Consider the following 21,968-nt stretch of genomic DNA (forward strand, 5'->3'; position numbering starts at 1 on the left):
GGATACTGAGGTGCTCCCCCCCCCTACCCATTACCACCCATTACCACTCTCTCTCTCTCTCTCTCTCTCTCTCTCTCTCTCTCTCTCTCTGACACGTGGTGCTTTCCTGAATCACTAACATACTAAGCACGCTCTCTCTCTCTCTCTCTCTCTCTCTCTCTCTCTCTCTCTGAAACACAACTTGGTCGATGACTGTAAAAATAATCGATAACAAATGAAATCAAGTGGAAAATGAAGGAAAATAAATAGAAAAAACGACTCAAGGAAGAGAGAGAGAGAGAGAGAGAGAGAGAGAGAGAGAGAGAGAGAGAGAGAGAGAGAGAGAGAGAGAGATAAGTGAGTGAGAAAACATTAGAGTTTTGTGTAAATTTATACTTGAAGTGGGAATGGAGGAGGAGGTAATGGTGGTAGGAGAGAGAGAGAGAGAGAGAGAGAGAGAGAGAGAGAGAGAGAGAGAGAGAGAGAGAGAGAGAGAGAGAGAGAGAGAGAGAGAGAGAGAGAGAGAGAGAGAGAGAGAGAGAGAGAGAGAGAGAGAGAGAGAGAGAGAGAGAGAGAGAGAGAGAGAGAGAGAGAGAGAAAGTCAATAAGAGCAAACAGTAATGAGGTCCTTGACGGCAGGTAGCCATTCACGCCTTAAAATGGACCTGGAGAAAGCGCACCTCGACATACGAAACGCAATTCTCATTCTGACTTTAAGAAAACACTCGCCAAGCTTCTTCTCTCGCTTTTTGTGTCCCATCTCCCATGCAGTGTGCGTTCTGAGTCACTACTGGGTTTGGAAACTTGTGTCATTAATAGATATTGTGGGGGAAAATACTGTGGATGCAGTAGGGAAATATAGTGTGGGTGCTAAATTCTTCTTCGTAGGGGAAAAAATGGTTTGCTAAATTCTCTTCGTAGGGGAAATAGTTTGTTAAATTCTCCTTCGTGAAAAAAAAAAAAAATTAGTTTGTCTGCTAAATTCTCCTTCGTGGAAAAAAAAATAGTTTGCTAAATTCTCCTTTGTGAGGGAAAAATAGTTTGTCTGCTAAATTCTCCTTCATGGAAAAAAAAAATACTTTGTCTGCTAAATTCTCCTCCGTGAGGAAAAAATAGTGTGTCTGATAAATTCTCCTTCGTGAAAAAAAAAAAAAAAAAAATAGTTTGGCTGTTAAATTCTTCTATCTGCGTCACAACCACTGCGGAAAGTTCTACTAGGTATCATTTCCCAGAACTCCAGGAAGCTAAAGGGGAAGCAAACCAAACACTAACTCACTTCAGTATTAGCCCCTTCAATACTCAGACACATTTTTACCTTGAGATTTATATACGATTAGACCATTTTGTTGACATTAGGAAGGGCTATGGAGATCACAAGAAAAATGGCCACAGTCTTCACTATCTTTATCCCCACATAAGTTTCTGAAGCTGTAAAAAATCGCCAGTGGAATAAATGCGTAAACGCGTCATGGTGCTGAAGGGATTAAGGGATGCACACCAAACGTAAACTCATTCCAGTTTAACCAAGAGAGTGGAAAAAAAGGCACGAGTTCTCGAACAAGGCAAATAGGATGTCGTGGAAGATATGACAACTTTAGCATTTCCTTAAATAAATAAATAAATAAAAAAAAATAAATAAAGACTTCGTATATATATTAAGAGTTCCCGGCGGTGTCACACTTCACGGATTATAAAACGAAACGATAGTTAACATAATATAAAAAGAAAGACTAAAAAACGAGTCAACAGCTCAAAGGATCAAAGGTCAAAGGATCTATGTTCATGGCCCTTGAGTATACTGTGTCAATGCAACAATGACTGGTTCACTGTCATCTGTGCCATAATAACAAGGTCATAATCGTTCGCCCACTTACTGAAGCATAAATGTTACTGGTGTGTCCTTTACATCAGACACAATTGCTCTTTTATTTACTGTGCCACTGTAACAATGACTGGTTCAGTATCATCTGTGACACAATATAATGGTTCGCCCACTTACTGAAGCATAAATGTTACCGGTGTGTGCCTTACATCACATAATTGCCCTTTTAGCTCGTCAGTCCAGCAAAAGTATGTGAATGGGGTCCACTGCTTAATAATACAAGAAAGGCACCAGCGTTATTTGTAAATCAACCCCTACAGTACAGGAACGCATTTTTATCATGAATATTTGGTGTGATTAGATGATTTCCTTTACATTAGGAAGGGTTGATGGAGGTCAGATGATTAATGGCTGGAGTTTTCATTATTTTAATCTCCCTCATAAGTTTCTGAAGCTGTATAAAATCATCAAATAACAAGCAGAATGAATATCAAAACGCGTCATGGTACTGAATGGGTTAAACACATTACTCTCGTTCCATTCCCAAATCTGAAAGGACGTTGCTTGTCTGGGTGACATTCCCCTAACTTCCAGCAGACGGCCACTCTCACGGCTCATAATGGTCGTCCTAACTACCAATAACAAGACTTATTTTGTGCGTTGCAGTTCATGAGCCCGAAGTGCGCGTCTAATGGAAGGATAATTAAATTTCATAAGAGTGGAATTTATATAAAGCCCATAAATCTCATCAAGTCTTTTTTTCCATTTATTTACCGTGCTTGAATGTTTAAGTCACTGAATTTCCCCTACAAACCACCAGCTCGGGCACCAAGAGCTTACATGTACGTGGGCGTGAGTCACACAAGAACGAGGCAAGGCGTGTTCTCGTTTCGCGTGGAAACTGCCACACACAAGCCTTTATCACTGCGTGGCGTCGTCGTATTCCTTTCATAACCAAATTACCAAAGCTTGTGACGCTGCTCCTTAACACCTTCCCTCTCTTCCACACGGTATCAGTGTACCAACAACCTCCTCCATCCCGTCCCTTGGGGTCCGCGCGCCCTCCCTTCTCAACACTCCCTCCAGCCTCCCTTTACTTTCTGTCCCAGCGACCCTCTCCCCTTCACGCCCCTTTATCCGCCTTGTCCTCCCCCCCCTCTGTTTCCGTCCCCTTTCTATGGCGCTCCGCCTATTCTAGGGACGTGCCAGACCCCTTTCACGTGCGACAAAAAGAGGCGCCAGGGACACCTCTTCGTCACTCACTTTTCCAAAAACACGTGAAAAAGAGAAGAAAGGGAGGGCGGGGCGCGGTCCCTCAGAGCCGAGAGGACAAAGGAAAGCTTCACCGGCCCCTACACCGCCAACTCTAGTCCTTCCAACTTGACTTTTTTCCTCTTGACGAATACAAACTGACGTCACGATTTGCTACATTCCTCTGTACAGCATCAGGAGGCAGTGTGAAGGGCGGCGTCGCGGTGGGCTGCAAGATTCCCCAGACGCAGTCTCCTCCAGGCAAAGGCGGAGCTCTTCCCACTTGTGGTTCCTCTACCGCTCAGCCTCCCGCCATCGCCGCCACTGCCACAAAGGCGCGACACAAGATGAGCCTAATCGGCTGACCAAAGGAGGAGGAGGAGGAGGAGGAGGAGGAGGAGGAGGAGGAGGAGGAGGAGGAGGAGGAGGAGGAGGAGGAGGTATAGGCCTATTCAGACTTAAAAAATAGAAGAATTCAGAGCCTTTCCTCCCACCACTCAACCCTTTTCATATATTTTTTGAGACATGACCCCCTCTGGCCCCCTCCCCCTTCCCCAGGCCAGGCCCGCCAGCTCAGCACAATAACCTATGTACAACTTCAACGTTCCCGCCCCGGGCTGATCGGCTCCTGGCGGGGATGATCACTTCTTATACTGGCGCGGAGAATGACTGGGACCGCGGCCGCCACAAACTCAAACACGATCACCAACACATTCTCTCATTATCACCATGTTCACCATTAAGAGTGTGACTTAACAGCCTTCATCATCACCAATTCTTCTTCCACACACAATGACAATCAGCCACAATCCTTCAAGACAACATGGCTTCTCTCCCTCCTTCCTCCTCCTTCTCCTCTTCCTCCTCCCTTCGTCGCGCCTTCACCATTACCAATATGAACACGTCCCCGCCACTCCCCCGCTGTGGCCGTGCCTCACCACCGCCAGGGCATCGGTTCCCGCTTTCGTTTTCGGATATCAGAGTCCAGTCGATGATTCGGAGATGCTTTGTCCCTCTTTGTGCCTGGGTACACACACACACACACACACACACACACACACACACACACACACACACACACACACACACACAAGAGGATCCAACAAGATTTATGGATACTATGTTTTATAAATATTTTTCCTTTCCTTTCGTCAGTATATATATTAATTCCATGAGGGACAAAGGAAGCCAAAGAAAACCTCAGAAGGCGCACAAGACAACGGAGTTCCTTATAGAAAAAAAAATAAATGTAAGAAGGTTCTTTCTCATCCTGCGGGCGGCGAAGCAAAGCCAAGAATGCAATATGAAAATGATGGAGAAAAAATGTCGATCAGAGGGAAAAAAAATACTAGATTAACTAATAGAGATAATGATAAGTCACGACAATGTGCGGGGGACTGACTCTTGATTATTACACGTTGGGTTACACACACACACACACACACACACACACACACACACACACACACACACACACACACACACACAGAGAGCATGTACGCACAATACCTCTCTAAGTCAGCCTAGATACTGTTCTCAATGGATATATCAAACAGTGAAAATGTAACATCACGGAAACACACACACACACACACACACACACACACACACACACACACCACACACACACACGAAAACTCTAATGAAACTATCCTGATTAACATTAAGATATGGTTAAAAAAAATAGAGGCTTTGAAGTGACACACATCTGATAATGCATGGGACTAAGAAAAGAAGTTATGGGAGTGAGGGAAATAAAGCATAAAACATAAAATAGAATGTGAAACTCTATCAAGGTTGGCGCAGAGCACGTTATATAAGGTAACACGATCCAGAGGGAGAATGAAAATGACGGAGAAGGATACGCGAGATAAAATAAAGGAAAGGGTTCAATATAACTTAGAACAATGCATAAGTGACACAACTCCACACCAAAACGAAGCAAGAATATTTAAGTTAGGCGTGTCTAAGTAACTATATCAGAAAACACGACAATTTTCTACATCACAAGGTAAGAAAAAACGAAGAGTGAGAATCAACACAACATGAAATAACAAATACAATAACAAATAAAAAGCCAGCTAAGAGCATGGAAAATAGAACGCTGTCGATAAAATGTCTCTCTCTCTCTCTCTCTCTCTCTCTCTCTCTCTCTCTCTCTATCAATGTAACCCAAAGTATCTTAATGGAATGTGTTTTCTTCACGCCTTCCTTAAGTGTAGGATAACAATATGGTATGGTGTGGTGTGGTGTGGTGTGCTGGGGTGGGTTGGGGTGGGGTGGGTGGGGTGGGGTGGGGTGGGGTGGGGTGAGGTGAGGTGAGGTGAGGTGAGGTGAGGTGAGGTGAGGTGTGGTGTGACGTGGTATGGTGTGGCTTGATGTGTTGTGATGTGATATGATGTGATTTGATGTGGTGTGGCTTGGCGTGGCGTGTTGTGGGGTGGTGTAGTATAGAGCTGTGTTGCGTGGCGTGGCGTGACGTAGTATGGTGTAGAGGGCATGGCTAAGTGGAAGGAAACTGATGACGGCGGAAGATGAGGAAAGAAGAAGGGGGATCGAGAGGAGAGCGTGGGGAGAGCTGTCTGGAGTAGATGACGATGCACGCGTGGAGCCATGAAGTGTGAGAGGGCCGGAGGGTGGAGGGAACATTCATCGGAGGGAGGTAGAGGCGTGATGGTCTGTGGAAAGGAACTGTAGGCACGAAGGGAATGGTGGACGTCACGGTAGATGGAAAGAGGTGGAAAATAGAGGAAGGAGTGTAGGGACGTGGAAGGAGGCGAGAGGCGCCCCACGGCCGCCCGCTGCCTCGCCCTGGGAAAGCGACACCCCGCATACCCGCTGCCCCGACCCCCCTATTGTGTCGCGGCGTGTTCCCTGCGTCCCGATGCGTTAACGCGGCGCAGACACCACACGACCCGAGCATACAGGCTTGTGGTAGAGGTCTGGAGAGGACACAGCTGAGTGCTGACCAACTCCCTAAGGTGGTGCTTGATGGTACAGCGCCTCTACCTCCTCCTGAGCAACCCCTGCAGACGAGGACGCCGCCGTGACGGTGTGTAACGCGAGACGATCAGGACGCGTTGATAGTTATCGTTCCCAATTAGCCTTCTCTTTGAGCCAATAAGGACGCCGCTTTCAATGGCGGGTGCTCCCCCCATACCTCCTCCCTGCCTGCCTCAGATTTCTGCAACATTCCCTCCCATTCCCCTCCCCACGGCCTGCAACGACCAAGAGTTCCCTGGAGAACCTCCCACTTCCAGTCACACAACGGGTCACGTGAAAACATTATCTGAAAAACATGAAAAATAAATGACAAATCTCTGAGTGAAGTGACAGCGGTGGAGTGATCGTTCACCCGCCAGCGGTGCCGCGCTTGCCTGGGGTTATCGTACTGCCCTGCCACCCGTCGCTCCTTCCTCATACCTGCGCCTCCCTAGCAGGTAGTCGAGTCATGATACTGTGAGTATCACGAATGAAGTTACTAAATTAATACGCACCATACAGGTCGCCGCAGGGCACCTCTTATGTGCCACCATGTGAATCACGTCAACATGGAAAGAAGCTGAGCCCCACATCACCTAAGGAAGGCTTCTGTGCCTCTACATAGGGTGCGATTAGCACGTAGTACAGCTGCACACTAACCTCTTAAACGTGTAAAGGGGAACCGGGTAATACGGGTAAGAAGGTAATGGAAAAAAAAAAAAAAAATGAGGCAAACCAAGTGTATTTAACAAATAACACTTGGATCTAGTACTGTAATGTTGATCCCATAAGTCAAGCAGCTGCCAAGACAAGGGATCAAACAGTCACAAATACAAGACACCAAATGGCATAGATCATGTTACTAACAATGCTCTGTATATTGGTGTGAATGAATATATGGGTGACAACTGCTGTACAGCATCTATGAACACAGAGCGCATGGAGAGTGACGCACCGCCTGAGAAATGGAGTGTACTAGAGACATGTACCACAGAGAAAGATGCTCCGGCGTATATTGAAAAGCCACGGCAGGAGTCCCTTTACCCTGCTGTTTGTGCCATGGCGTGAGGAAGAGTTATCACAGTTAATTTCTTCAGTACCATGACGCGTTTCCATATCCATTCTACTTACTATATGGTAATTTTATACAGCTATAGAAACTTATGCGGGGGAATGAAATAGTGAAAAAAGCCCATTAATCTTCTGACCTTCATAGACCCTTTCTAATGTCAATGAAATGGTCTAATCGAACACAAATCTCAAGGTAAAAATGTGTTCCAGTATTGAAGAGGTTAATGGCGTATGGCGAGGCAGTGACTACAAACTTGATGAGTGAAAAATACGAGGAATAAAACAGAAAACACAACCTGAAGTCATCAATAACGGAAAAAGACAAGAACATAATGAAGAGTAGACCGGTGAAGATAGGCAAGAGGTGAAAGAATGGTGATGATAAAGGTGAAGGAAAAAAAAAGTGCGGATACTGAGAAGAAAGGAAAGATGGACCGTGGTGATGATGCTGATGATGATAATAATGATGAGAATGTCAGTGAGGATATGGGAACAGAAATGAAATGAAAACATACATGTTGTGTTGTGAAGTATTTCCTTGCTTTAGAATTAATACTCAAGTCTACATATACATCTCTGCCTGTAATATGAAGAAGGAATAAGAAAGGAGAAGGAGGAGGAAAGGGAGGGTGGGTGGGGAGGAAGAGTCACCACCACCAGAAGAGAGATGGAAGAGGAAGACAGCGGGAGACGCCAAGTCGGTTATTTCCCGGCTAGGTTCCTCAAAGCCAAGGCCTCAAAGGGCCCAGCGGGACACTGCCAGGTAATGACACAATACTGGCTGACTCCTGGAATTGGCGGGGCGGGGCGGGGCTGGACGGGTCAGGGTGGGCCGGGGCGGGAAAGAGAGCCACGGGAGGGAGGCAAGGGATGAGAAGTCTGTAATAAGTGGGTGGCTGAATGGGGGAAAAGGAGATCAAATAATAACTGTAGGAAGGAGTAAGGATGGTGCTATCATGGTAGTAATACAGCAAAGAGAAGGAGAGAGAGAGAGAGAGAGAGAGAGAGAGAGAGAGAGAGAGAGAGAGAGAGAGAGAGAGAGAGAGAGAGAGAGAGAGAGAGAGAGAGAGAGAGAGAGAGAGAGAGAGAGAGAGAGAGAGAGAGAGAGAGAGAGAGAGAGAGAGAGAGAGAGAGAGAGAGAGATCGGGTCGGCAGAAAAGGAAGGCACAGGGCCGCTACCGCCTGGCTGAGTCTCGCCGCGGCTCGCCACCAAAGGGACCGGGCACATATCCCTCAGCAGCCGAGATCCGACGCGCTCTGTGAGACTCTCGAATATTTACTCGGCGAGTGTGTGCGGCTCAAGGGGGCGTGGTGGAAGGCGGGAGGCGCGGGCCACAAGTTTCTGGCCAGCCCCTGTGTGATCCCTGCAAACCGCTAGTTCGTCACAAGTCATGCCAGCCTGCCACAGCCCGTGCCAGTTTGCCACTGTTGATGGCAGTGTGTCACAGCCAGTGCCAGCCTTTCACAACCCATGCTCCAACTTTTATCTTCTACCTTTGCATCACACAGAAGAAAGATGAAAAGGTGCATTGGTTGAAGATTGCTGCTATTGATGGAGACACCGACGCGTGGGAGATCAAGGAATGCTTGTACATGCACTTTATTCTTATATATTGCGCACGAACTGTTCTTTGTGCATAACATGTGAGTGTCAAGAACACTTCTCCTATAAGGAATATAGAATGATATTCTCTGAACCTACACTTCAAACTTCTTTAGAGCGAGATACATACATTTTATTTTAAATTTCACATTCTCTTAATATTTTTCTTCTCACACAGCTTGCCAGCAGCCAACGAAATTTTTCAGAAACAAAAATAATACAGTAGATTCAAGGGTAATGGGCAGAGTGGGATACTGTACCTTCATGGACACTTCTTTATCATACGATTTCACTTACCATCACGAGCATTTGCTATTCATACACTACTACGAGGAAAGTCAGGAAACGCACATCCAAACTCACAGCACCTCAGCTTTGCATCTTCCTATATTTCCTGCACCGTACTATTAAACCGTCCTATACTTTTTAGTAGTAATGTAACACTACCGTCAGAGTGAAACTTGAGGCATAATCTGTAACGCTATAAGTCTGATTGAGAAGTGCCGCCACTTGGCCTACACAGACAGTGGTAAGTCTTCGGGCGTTTCCAATCTCGTTTCATGTTATTTCTTAATGCGAGAATAAGTAAGGTATCGATGAAATTACTAAAAATATAACATCATAATACAGTAAATGTCGTTATGATAGATTTTGTCATCTGTTACGTACAAACGTAAGAGACAAAGAGTGTCGGTGATCAAAAGCGATACATGTTGGTGTGTCAAAGATCGAGAGGACGTCTCTGACATCAGTGACATTCAAACACTTATATATGCTTTATTCCTAATGATGTGAGGAAAAAATAAGTGGATTTTGAAAACAACTACCATTAAAGTCATACTACAATAAACGCAGCCTCCAATGAAGAATATGAACTAATTAAAATAAAGAAACAAAGGTTGCCAGCCTGCCACAACACCCTTAATACAAATACCAATCATAAAACTTACCTCAGTCTTTTTGGCTTTTGCGGGATGTTCTCATTCTGTAACAACATTTCCATCTGCTGCTGCATGGCCGCGGCGTCAAGCGGCTGTGTGGTGGGACAGAAGCAGTATTAAGTTTATTACAAGCAAGGAGAAAACTGATAAAAAATATGCAATTATGTACAAGATCAACAGGAAACACCATCAAGACATACGGTAACTAAAAAACATTACTTCCACGGTCACACCCGCGGCGACTTTCCTATACAAGATTGTCACTTTAAGTTAAACATTTCCTGCACACGTTGCCATCGCGTCCTGGCTCATAATGATGATATATGCACGTTGCTCGCCATGACACACCCGATATCAAAATTTTCATTAATGCCTGTAATTAAATTCTCCCCGACACAATTCCCCTTCCTGGAGTGAAGGCTTCCTCCCGCCCGGTACGTGGGCCTGTCTGGACCGCCATCTGCCAGGGACACAGGCATGAGCGACTTCGCACACTCACCTCGAGCTGGCTGAAGGGCGCCTGGCTCTTGAAGTCATAGTCATCGTCATCCTCTGCGGGAGGGAAATGAAAACATGAACGGAAGGCGACTGGAGGAAAAATATGAGACAGTAAAAATATGTTGCACACAGATGCTATGATGATGATGATGATTAAAAAAAAAAAGTTAAGATTTCGTAAAGAGTTTCATGCGTTTACATAAGAGCCAAAACAGAAGTAATTGTCTTCCTCCTTTGCTTCATCCACTCTATTATTATTATTATTATTATTATAATCAACATCAATATAAACGGCTTCATCATCATTATTACCAGGCACGACTACTCTCTCCTAAGCCTGCACACACACACACACACACACACACACACACACACACACACACACACACACACACACACACACACACACACACACACTCACGATAAGGATGATAGATAAAAAAAATACAAATTAATGTTTTTCTTTTTCCACGGCAGTCATAAGCAAACATCATACTTTACGACAAGACAACATTAACACAGCACATTCATCAATTATCATTCTACAATATATAAGTGAACGTTTTTGTTTCTTTTCTCCTTTATTCTTCCTTCAGCTTTATGGTACAATTGTACGTAACCATTTTCCTTGGTGGTCCTTCCCTCCGCGGTCCGGGCCACGCGGTACATTCCATAAAGCTGAACTCTCCCCTCAGGCCCTTGCTGGCTCTTGAACAGTCGATAATGCCATTCTTTACTTCTCATTTTCAACAATTCTCATTTCAGTCACGAATCGAAGTGAAGCTCTACGTATTAGTCTTTTTGCTCTTTCTTGTGAGTGACCGCAACAGGTTGATGTCGTAAAGGCTTATAAAATGTGTCATCATACTCGTCGTTCTGCTGAGGATAAATATTTACGTGTGTCTACTTAACTATTAACTCGTTCTTTGCTTTGTTACTCGCTCTTACTGTTCTATCATACTGGAAGGAACCGATAAAATGTGTCCTTACTTATGTCTTGAAAAAAACTCGTGGGTCCGCAGAGGATAAATATTTACGTGTGTATACTTCACCATCAACTCATTCTTTGCTTTGTTACTCGCTATTACTGTTCTATCATACTAGAAGGAGGTACACTTTGACTTTAAATATCTTCATATTTTTAGATAAGAACAAAAACTAAGACCTGAGCTAGGTCTGATATTTTGCCTTCAAAGCACCTAGTCATCCAGAACAAAATAAAAATAAAACCCCTTCAGTATTATGCCGCGTTTTCGTATTCATTCTGGTTACTATTTGGTGATTTTATACAGCTTCAGAAACTTATGTGAGGATTAAAATAGTGAAGACTCTTGCTATTAATCTTTTGACCTCCATAGACCCTTTCTAATGCATGTAAAATTGTTTAATCATACGCCAAAAATCATGGTAAAAGTGCGTCTCAGTACTGAAGGGGCTAATCTTTATAAGTGGGAAATAAATTAATAAATAAAAACCAACCATTCTTACACAGAGCATTACAATTTTCATCTTCCACGTACAAAGACTGATTTTCTACAACATTTTTTTTAAGGTAGTTTTCAGCGGCATTCAATTTATGTATCCTTGATCCAGTTTCCTTTGTGGCAGTGTTACTGTTGGCTCGAGAAATGAAAGAAAAATAGAATGGCATACCACAAAGCTTTGTCCCGCGTACCTTTTGCTGATCAGTCTAATAATAATACCTTTAATACTTCCTCCTTTATACAATGACAATGCAACAATAAATAAAATGTAAGCAAAGAAAAAAAAAAAAAAAAAAAAAAAGGAACGAAAATATAAAATGCGCAGATTACCGACTAGATCAAGCATCAAGTGTGTGTGTGTGTGTGTGTGTGTGTGTGTGTGTGTGTGTGTGTGTGTGTGTGTGTGTGTGTGTGTGTGTGTGTGTGTGTGTGTGTGTGTGTGTGTGTGTGTGTGTGTGTGTGTGTGTGTGTGTGTGTGTGTGTGTGTGTGTGTGTCAAAGCTAGTGGCGACACACACGACCTCATGACCCCAGCAAACTGAGCCATGATCAATAATGGACGAAAAAATATTGCCGCTCCATTAAACATCTTAATGCACATTAACCCTGCCTGTGTCTGTCTGTCCGTCTGCCTGCCCCATCCTCCTCACTCTCTCTGTCTGGGTCTCTCCCTGTCTGCCTGCCACCTCCTCTGTCTGTCCGTCTGCCTGCCCCATCCTCCTCACTCTCTCTGTCTGGGTCTCTCCCTGTCTGCCTGCCACCACCTCTGTCTGTCTGTCTCTGTCTGCCTTTCCCTCACCAATGAAATACTGTATCAAAGAACCAACGCTTCTAACAACATGGCAAAGGAAACATAAACGTCATTTACAAGATATTCCACGAGAAGCAAAAGAAAAGAAGTATGCGTGTTCCAATGGGGTGCTGATCACATCCCACCCACTCACCCACCCACCACTACCATTACCGGTATCGACGCGCCTCTTGCACCTCAACTCGCAAGCCACTAAACAGACGCACGAAAAATGTGAAAGTATAAGCTAAAAAAAAGACAAACACTGAGGCAGATCACGGAACCCAATTGCACCTGGAGTCTGGGCAGTTTTTAGTGTCACTTAACCTCCTTCGGTACTGTGATGCATTTCTACCTTGAGTTTTGGGCATTATTAGACAATTCTACTTATATCAGGAAAGGTCTGTGGAGGTCAGGAGATTAATGGCCAGAGCCTTCACTATTTCAATCCCCCACATTATGTTTCTGAAGGTGCATAAAACAAATAGTGACCAGAAGGAATATGAATGAGCGCGTCACGGTATTCAAGGGGTTAAGGGGCGTTGGTCTTCCTCCTGGTGCTGCTGGATGTCTGTACAGTGTTTTGCAGACTTGATGCGATAACCACCACGCGGTCCATGTTTCCTTCTCCACAGCCTCTTCTTTGGAGGAGGAGGAGGAGGAAAAAAGAAGAAGAAGAAGAAGAAGAAGAAGAAGAAGAAGAAGAAGAAGAAGAAGAAGAAGAAGAAGAAGAAGAGGAGGAGGAGAAGAGAAGAAGAAGAAGAAGAAGAAGAAGAAGAAGAAGAAGAAGAAGAAGAAGAAGAAGAAGAAGAAGAAGAAGAAGAAGAAGAAGAAGAAGAAGAAGAGGAGGAGGAGGAGGAGGAGGAGGAGGAGGAGGAGGAGGAGGAGGAGGAGGAGGAGGAGGAGGAGGAGGAGGAGGAGGAGGAAGAAGAAGAAGAAGAAGAAGAAGAAGAAGAAGAAGAAGAAGAAGAAGAAGAAGAAGAAGAAGAAGAAGAAGAAGAAGAAGAAGAAGAAGAAGAAGAAGAAGAAGAAGAAGAAGAGGAGGAGGAGGAGGAGGAGGAGGAGGAGGAGGAGGAGGAGGAGGAGGAGGAGGAGGAGGAGGAGGAGGAGGAGGAGGAGGAGGAGGAGCGGAAAGAAGAAGAAGAAGAAGAAGAAAAGAAGAGGAAGAGGAGGAGGAGGAGGAGGAGGAGGTACAACAGCCTAGTGCCAGTCCCTGCCCCTCCCCACTTCCTTCCTCTCCCACTAAGGCGGCTGTGCTGGACGTGCCGTCACTGACACACACACACACACACACACACACACACACACACACACACACACACACACACACACACACACACACACACACACCTCTCCTTACTACATCAACGCCTTCACAATATCTCACTCGGGTCACAAAGACGATCATAAAGATGTCAACTGATTAGGGTAAGATTGTATTATTCTCCAAAGGCAATGGATGGACCACAGATGCAACCTTAATACTTATGATCTGATAGGAAAAACATTAATCCTTTAAACATCGATATGATTTTTAATAAAGTATATGTAACGTATTTATTTCGAGAATGAGTAAAGTCTCTCTCTCTCTCATTATGTTGTTACTCCCTCAACAGAAGACCTTCATCTCCCGCCTTCTTTCTTTACCTCAATCACAATTTTCTCTGCCCCGCTGCCATTCATCCTCAAGGCATTCCCCTCGTGGCTACTCTACACCTTTGTCTTCTTTCCCCACCACCTTTCTTTTCCGCTTTCTTCCATTTCTTTAACCACACTACACACACACACACACACACACACACACACACACACACAGACCCTCCATCTCTTTCTCCCTCTCTAACTTGATCGTTTATCTCTTTTCTTCTTCTCTTGCTTCCTTCTCCTGTATCCCAAACTACTCTCTCTCTCTCTCTCTCTCTGCCCTCACGCCCCTCCCTTCCCAGCCGGCTCAGCCAATCACCTTTAAGACCAGGGAGGGTGCAGGGGTATAATTCCCTTAGAGTGTCTCGGTCGGGGCATTACAGTGGTAAAAGGCGGAATAGGGAGATGCTTTGCGGCGGCTGCTGAAAAGAGAAACATCATTACTTTTCTAACCTCCCTTCCTCCCTTTTCTTCCTTCCTCTATCAGTTTCTCTCTCTCTCTCTCTCTCTCTCTCTCTCTCTCTCTCTCTCTCTCTCTCTCTCCACAAGATCACTACATCCCTTTTAACCCTAATCCATTCCCTCCACACTCTACACCATACATACATTCCTAACCCATACATATGGACGGAGGAGGAGGAGGAGGAGGAGGAGGAGGAGGAGGAGGAGGAGGAGGAGGAGGAGGAGGAGGAGGAGGAGGAGGAGGAGGAGGAGGAGGAGGAGGAGGAGGAGGAGGAGGAGGAGGAGGAGGAGGAGGAGGAGGAGGAAGGAAGGTTGAGACACATGGAAACAAAGGACCTTGAGGGAGGGTTGGTGAAAGAGATATTGATTGATTCCTCTCCGTCTTCCTTCTCCTCCACCTGCAACACCTCTGCTGTCATCTGCAACACCTGCCCTCACACCTCTTTCTCTCATTATAACACCCCTCCTCACAACTTCAGCATTTCTTTTTATTCCCCTGTTGAGGTCAGCACTTCTCTACCTGAGGCATCTTGTGTTCTTATTATGTTTCCTTTCATAATTTTCTTTTCAACGAGGTTATACGTATTTTCACAGCTTCTCCAGTTATATTAATACGTCTGTTGGTAACTTAATATCTTTCATGTCTATCATTGCCAATTTCTTCTTCAAAACCTATCTCAGAAACATTTACTCATACATGCACGGTTAGTTCCAATACCTACTTACTTGCTTAGACTTTGGAACTCTCTGCCTGCTTCTGTATTTCCAATTTCCTATGACTTGACATCATTTAAGAGGAAATTTACAAGATATTTATCCCTTCCTGCAAGGGAACTGGCGACTAAGTGGGTCTTTCTTAATTTTTGTTGCCCTTGGTCAGCTTTCCCTTCTTACATAAAAGAAGACCGACAATAAAATTCACTTCTCTCTCAAATAGTTCCATCCTATCAAGATTCATAGAGCATAACCTCACGTATAAAACATCTAATGGTTTCCCAGATGCAATGCGTTCTTGTATTATAAACACTATTCACTGTATCCCCACCGCTCGCATACACGTAAACACTCGATAAGGGTGAACAAAGAGCTTTAATATCACTGTTGTGGATATTTATACATTCGTGTTGAGTTGAAAAGACTTCAATTTTTCTTTTTTAAAAAATATGGTCTTGCAGCTTTCCAGGATTAAAAAGAAAAAAAAAATAAATACATGGAAAGAAAATAGATGAAACACACGCTCCTAACATCAAACACAACACTAACACACTATATTTCTAACATAGACTAAAATAAATACTCCTGCTTCTCACTCCCAACTGTTACTAAGAATACAACTACTTCCTCCTACTCCTCCTTATACTACAACAATACTCCCACTACTACTACTACTACTACTACTACTACTACTACTACCATCACTACAACAATAACAACTAATTCAACAACGTACTACTTCTCATACTAAACTTGTGGCATGAAAGCAAAGCCCACGATAATCTTAAACCATAAGACTCCTCTCCTCGTTCCTCACTCCTCGCCCATTCCCAACAACAGCACGCCCACGTCACGCTCCACCACGAACACTAATGACGTGTGTGTAGGAGAGCAGGATGGGAGAAGAAAGGAAGACGTGATAAGGCGAATAGTGCACAAGGACAAGTGAAAGAAGAATTGATGTTTGGTGAGTGAAGACAGAAGGGAGGAGAACGAGAAGAGAGAGAGAGAGAGAGAGAGAGAGAGAGACTATGCACCAGAAAAGTGTATAGAGAACCAAGAACCAGGAACCAGTAAGCCAACAAGTCCCGGCCAAACTCCTTCCATTAAACAGGCGCTCTTTCCACCCACCTCCCTTCCCTCCTTCCCACCCCGCCCGGTTCCAGCTCCAGGTGTGCTAAAAACTGACCAATAAGAGTGATTCAGTATAAGTTTTCGCCCCGGAGTGCCAGTGTGTTTGCCCGCGGTGCCGCTAGAGGGCCGCGCCGCCAGGAAGGAGGAGGAGGAGGAGGAGGAGGAGGAGGAGGAGGAGGAGGAGGAGGAGGAGGAGGAGGAGGAGGAGGAGGAGGTTTTACAGTGACTTTCAAGGTAGAGGCTATATCAGTAGGGTAATGAAGTGATGTAATGAGTGAGTGAATGATCGTGTGTGTGTGTGTGTGTGTGTGTGTGTGTGTGTGTGTGTGTGTGTGTGTGTGTGTGTGTGTGTGTGTGTGTGTGTGTGTGTGTGTGTGTGTGTGTGTGTGTGTGTGTGTGTGTGTGTGTGTGTGTGTGTGTGTGTGTGTGTGTGTGTGTGTGTGTGTGTGTGTGTGTGTGTGTGTGTAGTGACCCTTCATCGTCTTATTATTTTTAAGCTGAGTGACCCTTCATCGTCTTATTATTTTCTGCTGATTCTAAGGAAAAAAGAGAGAGAGAGAGAGAGAGAGAGAGAAAAGAGAGAGAGAGAGAGAGAGAGAGAGAGAGAGAGAGAGAGAGAGAGAGAGAGAGAGAGAGAGAGAGAGAGAGAGAGAGAGAGAGAGCAACAACGACAGATATGTAGAGCAATTCATGATACCGCATATACTCGCCTCAACAAATAACAATGAATTGGCTATCTGTGACTGCCTTTGGTAATGCATAGTAGATTCAGACCTCCCTCAATTATTCCTCTCGATGTATTGGAAACTAGATATGATTATTTTCTTGATGTATTTTGGGTCTACAATACGAAAGAGAGGAGAGAAAGTAAATAAGGCAGAAAACAATTAAAAACGTACTATTTCATTAGAAAAAAAGAAAAAAAACTGCCACTACTTCTTAAACTTGGCAACCCTTCACACACACACACACACACACACACACACACACACACACACACACACACACACACACACACACAAATTAATGACACCACAACACAAAAACTACAGTAATTTCCCGTGTGTGTGTCTGTGTGTGTGTGTGTGTGTGTGTGTGTGTGTGTGTGTGTGTGTGTGTGTGTGTGTGTGTGTGTGTGTGTGTGTGTGTGTGTGTGATCTTGGCGTGTTGGAGAGTGAAGGCAGCGATCTGATGGTGTGACGATACGGAATTAAAGGTGAGTGTGGTGAGGACTGGTGCGAGGCAAGAGAGAAGGGAAGGGAAGGAAGGGAAGGGAAGGAAGGAAGGAAGGAAGGGAAAGGAAAGGAAAGGAAGGAAGGAAGGAAGGAAGGGAAGGGAGGGAAGGGAAGGGAAGGAAGGGAAGGGAAGGGAAAGAAGGGAAAGGAAAGGTAGTAGGAGTAGGTAGAGTGAAGTAAGTACCTGCCAGTGACGTCATCAAGGTGTGCAACTGTTCGAGAGAGAGAGAGAGAGAGAGAGAGAGAGAGAGAGAGAGAGGGCGTGAGGAGGAAAGATGGAGGGTAGGAGGAGGTAGAGGTGGAAAGATATGTACTTTGAGAAGTTCTCTTGTGCAAAGGAGAGGAGAATGAAAGGAGGGAGGAATGGAGAGGAGAGAAGGAGGGAGAGAGGGAGAGAGGAGAGAGGAGAGAGAACTGTTCGGTGCTCATTGCATTTCTTAAGGGCTTTCTCTTTCTCTCACAAAAAAGTGGACAGGAGGAGGAGGAGGAGGAGGAGGAGGAGGAGGAGGAGGAGGAGGAGGAGGAGGAGGAGGAGGAGGAGGAGGAGGAGGACAACGACTAAGACGACGACGCCTAGGAGGAGAACGAGTAGGAAGAAGAGGAAGTAAAAAAAAAGACAGAAAAAAGAAGAGGAGGACGACGAGAATGAGAAGAGGGAAGAGGAGGAGTCAATGAGATGAATTAAAACTAGAGGAGCGAGTGCGGCTGTGAGAGAGAGTGAGAGGCGGGACTAATGGACAGCCTCCTCCTCCTCCCGCGGTATTAAAGTGAGAGGAGGAGGAGGAGGAGGAGGAGGAGGAGGAGGAGGAGGAGGAGGAGGAGGAGGAGGAGGAGGAGGAGGAGGAGGAGGAGGAGGAGGAGGAGGAGGAGGAATTTAAGGGCGAAGTGAGTTAAAAGACGAGGACAAATCTGAGAAAAGAAAAGAAAAAGCAAAGAAAGTAAAATACTAAATAAAAAAAAAAAATGTGAGGCAAGGTGTGTGTGTGTGTGTGTGTGTGTGTGTGTGTGTGTGTGTGTGTGTGTGTGTGTGTGTGTGTGTGTGTGTGTGTATGTAAGTGGGGTACATTACATTACTTCTCATCTACGTGATGCAGACTGGCTTTATTTACTTCCACCATTATCATTCCTGTCACTTCTTACAGACTTACACGAATCTTCCTTTCCCCAGCAAGCTTCCTAATACCATTCATTCATTCCTCTTACATTCTTCTTCTCCCTTCCCTACCAGCTGACGAGAAGAAAAGACAATACACAGCTGCTCCTTAATATACACAGTAACATTTAATCCCTTCAGTATCGGAACGCATCTTTTACCATGAGAATTGTATACGATTAGACGATTTTATTGACATTACGAAGGGTCTATGGAGGTGAGGAGATTAACGGCCAGAGTCTTCACTGTTCTAATCCCCCACGTAAGTTTCCGAAGCTGTATAAAATCACCAAATAGTAAGCAGAATGAATATGAAAACGTGTCCTGGTACTGAAGAGGTAAATCTCAATATTCCGGAAGAACATCCAGCAATAGGAAAAAAGATATAAATTAAGATGTTTAGTGGCAGTTCCTACATAAAATATCTATTATTTCTACTATTATCTTCATCCATTACTTCATCTGAACTTCCTTTTTGAAATTTTATCGTTTGGCGTGATCTCTCTCTCTCTCTCTCTCTCTCTCTCTCTCTCTCTCCAATTTTTCGTCTCACTAAAATATGCAAATAACAAGTTTTTCTCATATAATTTCTTTTATGCTAGAGAGAGAGAGAGAGAGAGAGAGAGAGAGAGAGAGAGAGAGAGAGAGAGAGAGAGAGAGAGAGAGAGAGAGAGAGAGAGAGAGAGAGAGAGAGAGAGAGCGGTATGGGTGGGACACGGTTGAGAGAACAAGGGAGACAATGGAGGAAGGAAGGGAATGAGGGAGACTGAGATGTGAAGGGGGAGGGAGAAAGGAAGTCAGTCAAATAAAAAGAGGGAAAAAAATTGCAAGATGGAAGTGACAAATGAGAGGAAAAGAAAGACAAATGAAGAAATTGCGATATCAACTCCCCTCTGCGAAGAATGACACACACACACACACACACACACACACACACACACACACACACACACACACACACACACACACACACACACACACACGCACAAAATCTCAAAATATAACCTCTTTACTTACTCATAAACGAACGAGGAAAAAAAAAGAGAAAAAAAGATTAACGCTGCAAAAAGAGACATGGAAACAGAAGAGAAACGATCGTACACACACACACACACACACACACACACACACACACACTACTACTACTACTACTACTACTACTACTACTACTACTACTACTACTACTTCCTCACTCACTCTCAATTGTGATTTCTTGTTTTTCTTATTTTTTGCGGTGTTGTGGTGTTACAGAAAGGAGTGAAAGATGAGGAATGGTGTGCTGGAGAGTGTGTTGATGGATGGGTATGGGATGATATATATATAACATTCTCCTTTCCACCATAACTATCACCATTCACTTCCTTTCCTCCTGTCTAGACCATAACTTCCCCACATTAACCCTCATTATTTGCTGATTTACGTTTTTTTATCTTCTTTATTCAGTAATAATTAAATATTTCTTCTTTTTACTACTTCTAATGTTTTTCTGGTGTTTATATTTTATACTCCTAGCTTTCTCATGTCTTACTTTTTTATTCAATAGCAATTAAATATTTCTTGTCTTTACTACTACTACTACTACTACGACTACTACTACTACTACTGTTTTTCCGGTATTTATACTTTCTACTACTAACTTTCTCATGTCCCTACTTCTTATTTGTGCTCTCTTCCTCTCATTACCACTATTATAACTACCCCACCACTACTGTTCTTCAACCTCCCAGAATCATTACTACTATTTTTACTTTCACAACACTGTCACCATCACCCCCACTACCACCACTGTTACCGTCAATCCTACCACTACCATCACCGTCACTCGCCACTCATACTACCATTTCACAGCGTTACACAAGCCCACCCTATGCTGTCACTCGTCCCTCGTCACCACCACCACTGTTACCGCCACTAACACTACCATTTCACAGCGTTACACAAGCCCGCCCTGTACTGCCGCCCGTCCCTCTTCCGTCTACAGTCTCGGGAAATATAAGACGAAAAATAAAAGGTGGGATGAAAAACAGTAAAGGAAGGAACGAAGAAAGAAGACAAGGAAGAAGAGGAGAGCTACAGTCTTGGGAAATATAAAACGAAAAATGACAGAGATGGGGAGAAAAAATAAAAAAAGGAGCGAAGAAGGAAGACGAGGAAGAAGAGGAGGAGCTATATTTTCCTGAGAATCAAACCCTCTCCCTTTATTTTCCTTATCCTCCTCCCCTCTTCCTCTTGCCGTCCTCTCCCCTCGTTTCAGGCTCCACCTCAAATTCCAATTCCAGGATCGGGAATGGCGAGGGCGGCCAGACACGCCGGGTGGGAATGGCCCCCCGCTTTTCCACGCCCGAGGAGGTTGGTGGAGGAGGGAGGAGGGAAGAGAAAGGTGGGAGGAGGGAGAAGAGTACTGAGAGAGAGAGAGAGAGAGAGAGAGAGAGAGAGAGAGAGAGAGAGAGAGAGAGAGAGAGAGAGAGAGAGAGAGAGAGAGAGAGAGAGAGAGAGAGAGAGAGAGAGATGGCACTGAAACCTCATCCATTTCCAAATTCCATGATGAAATTCGTCTTTTTTTTAATCTTTTAATTGTTTCCTTCATTCAATCATACAAGACTTTCCATCACTCCTACGTCTGCTCCACCCACACACCTGCACTCCTCATTTGCTCTCCCATGTCGTCCCATTAACCATTTTACCTTGAGTTTTGGGTACGATTAGACGATTTTATTTACATTAGGAAAGGTCAGAAGGTCAGAAGATTAATGGCCAGAGTCTCCACTATTTTAATTACCACACGTAATTTTCTGAAGCTGTATAAAATCGAGAAATACTAAGCAATGGTTATGAAAAAGCGTCATGGTACTAAGTGGGTTAAGCACGGTCATTTTTAGGCTTCTATGAAAATTCCACCTGTGATTAATTCCCCAAACCGTAACTTATTTTAATTTATCAGGGCCGTATTTCTTTATTTCTTGGGCGAGAGATGAGAGCTCTTGAGAAGTGAATTTTCGAAAGGCAAAGTTTACTAGAGAGAGGAACTTTTGATATAGAAGTAAAGAATGAAGATCCAATGAACAGACCTTCCTTCCCTCAATCTTGTACAAACCTTCACCATTATACGTGTTTCTTCCCAGACCTTCCACTACCAGCCCTCCAACTTTCCATACAACCTTCTACCTTTCCATACAACCTTCTACCTTTCCATACAACCCTCCAAC

General features: G+C 44.4%; 1 protein-coding gene across 1 annotated transcript in view; it reads right to left on the reverse strand.

The window, feature by feature from the left end:
• LOC123517947 (Fanconi anemia group J protein homolog) overlaps nt 1-21,968 on the reverse strand; it is a 361,233-nt gene that overhangs the window by 92,283 nt on the left and 246,982 nt on the right. The window contains exons 6-7 of the mRNA XM_045278427.1: nt 10,149-10,201; nt 9,659-9,741 (exon numbers count right to left, since the gene is read on the reverse strand). Of these exons, the coding sequence (XP_045134362.1) occupies nt 9,659-9,741; nt 10,149-10,201 (136 nt within the window). The remainder of the gene's footprint in view (nt 1-9,658; nt 9,742-10,148; nt 10,202-21,968) is intronic.

This window comes from Portunus trituberculatus, chromosome 43 (assembly GCF_017591435.1).
Source record: "Portunus trituberculatus isolate SZX2019 chromosome 43, ASM1759143v1, whole genome shotgun sequence".
Classification (NCBI taxonomy): domain Eukaryota; kingdom Metazoa; phylum Arthropoda; class Malacostraca; order Decapoda; family Portunidae; genus Portunus; species Portunus trituberculatus.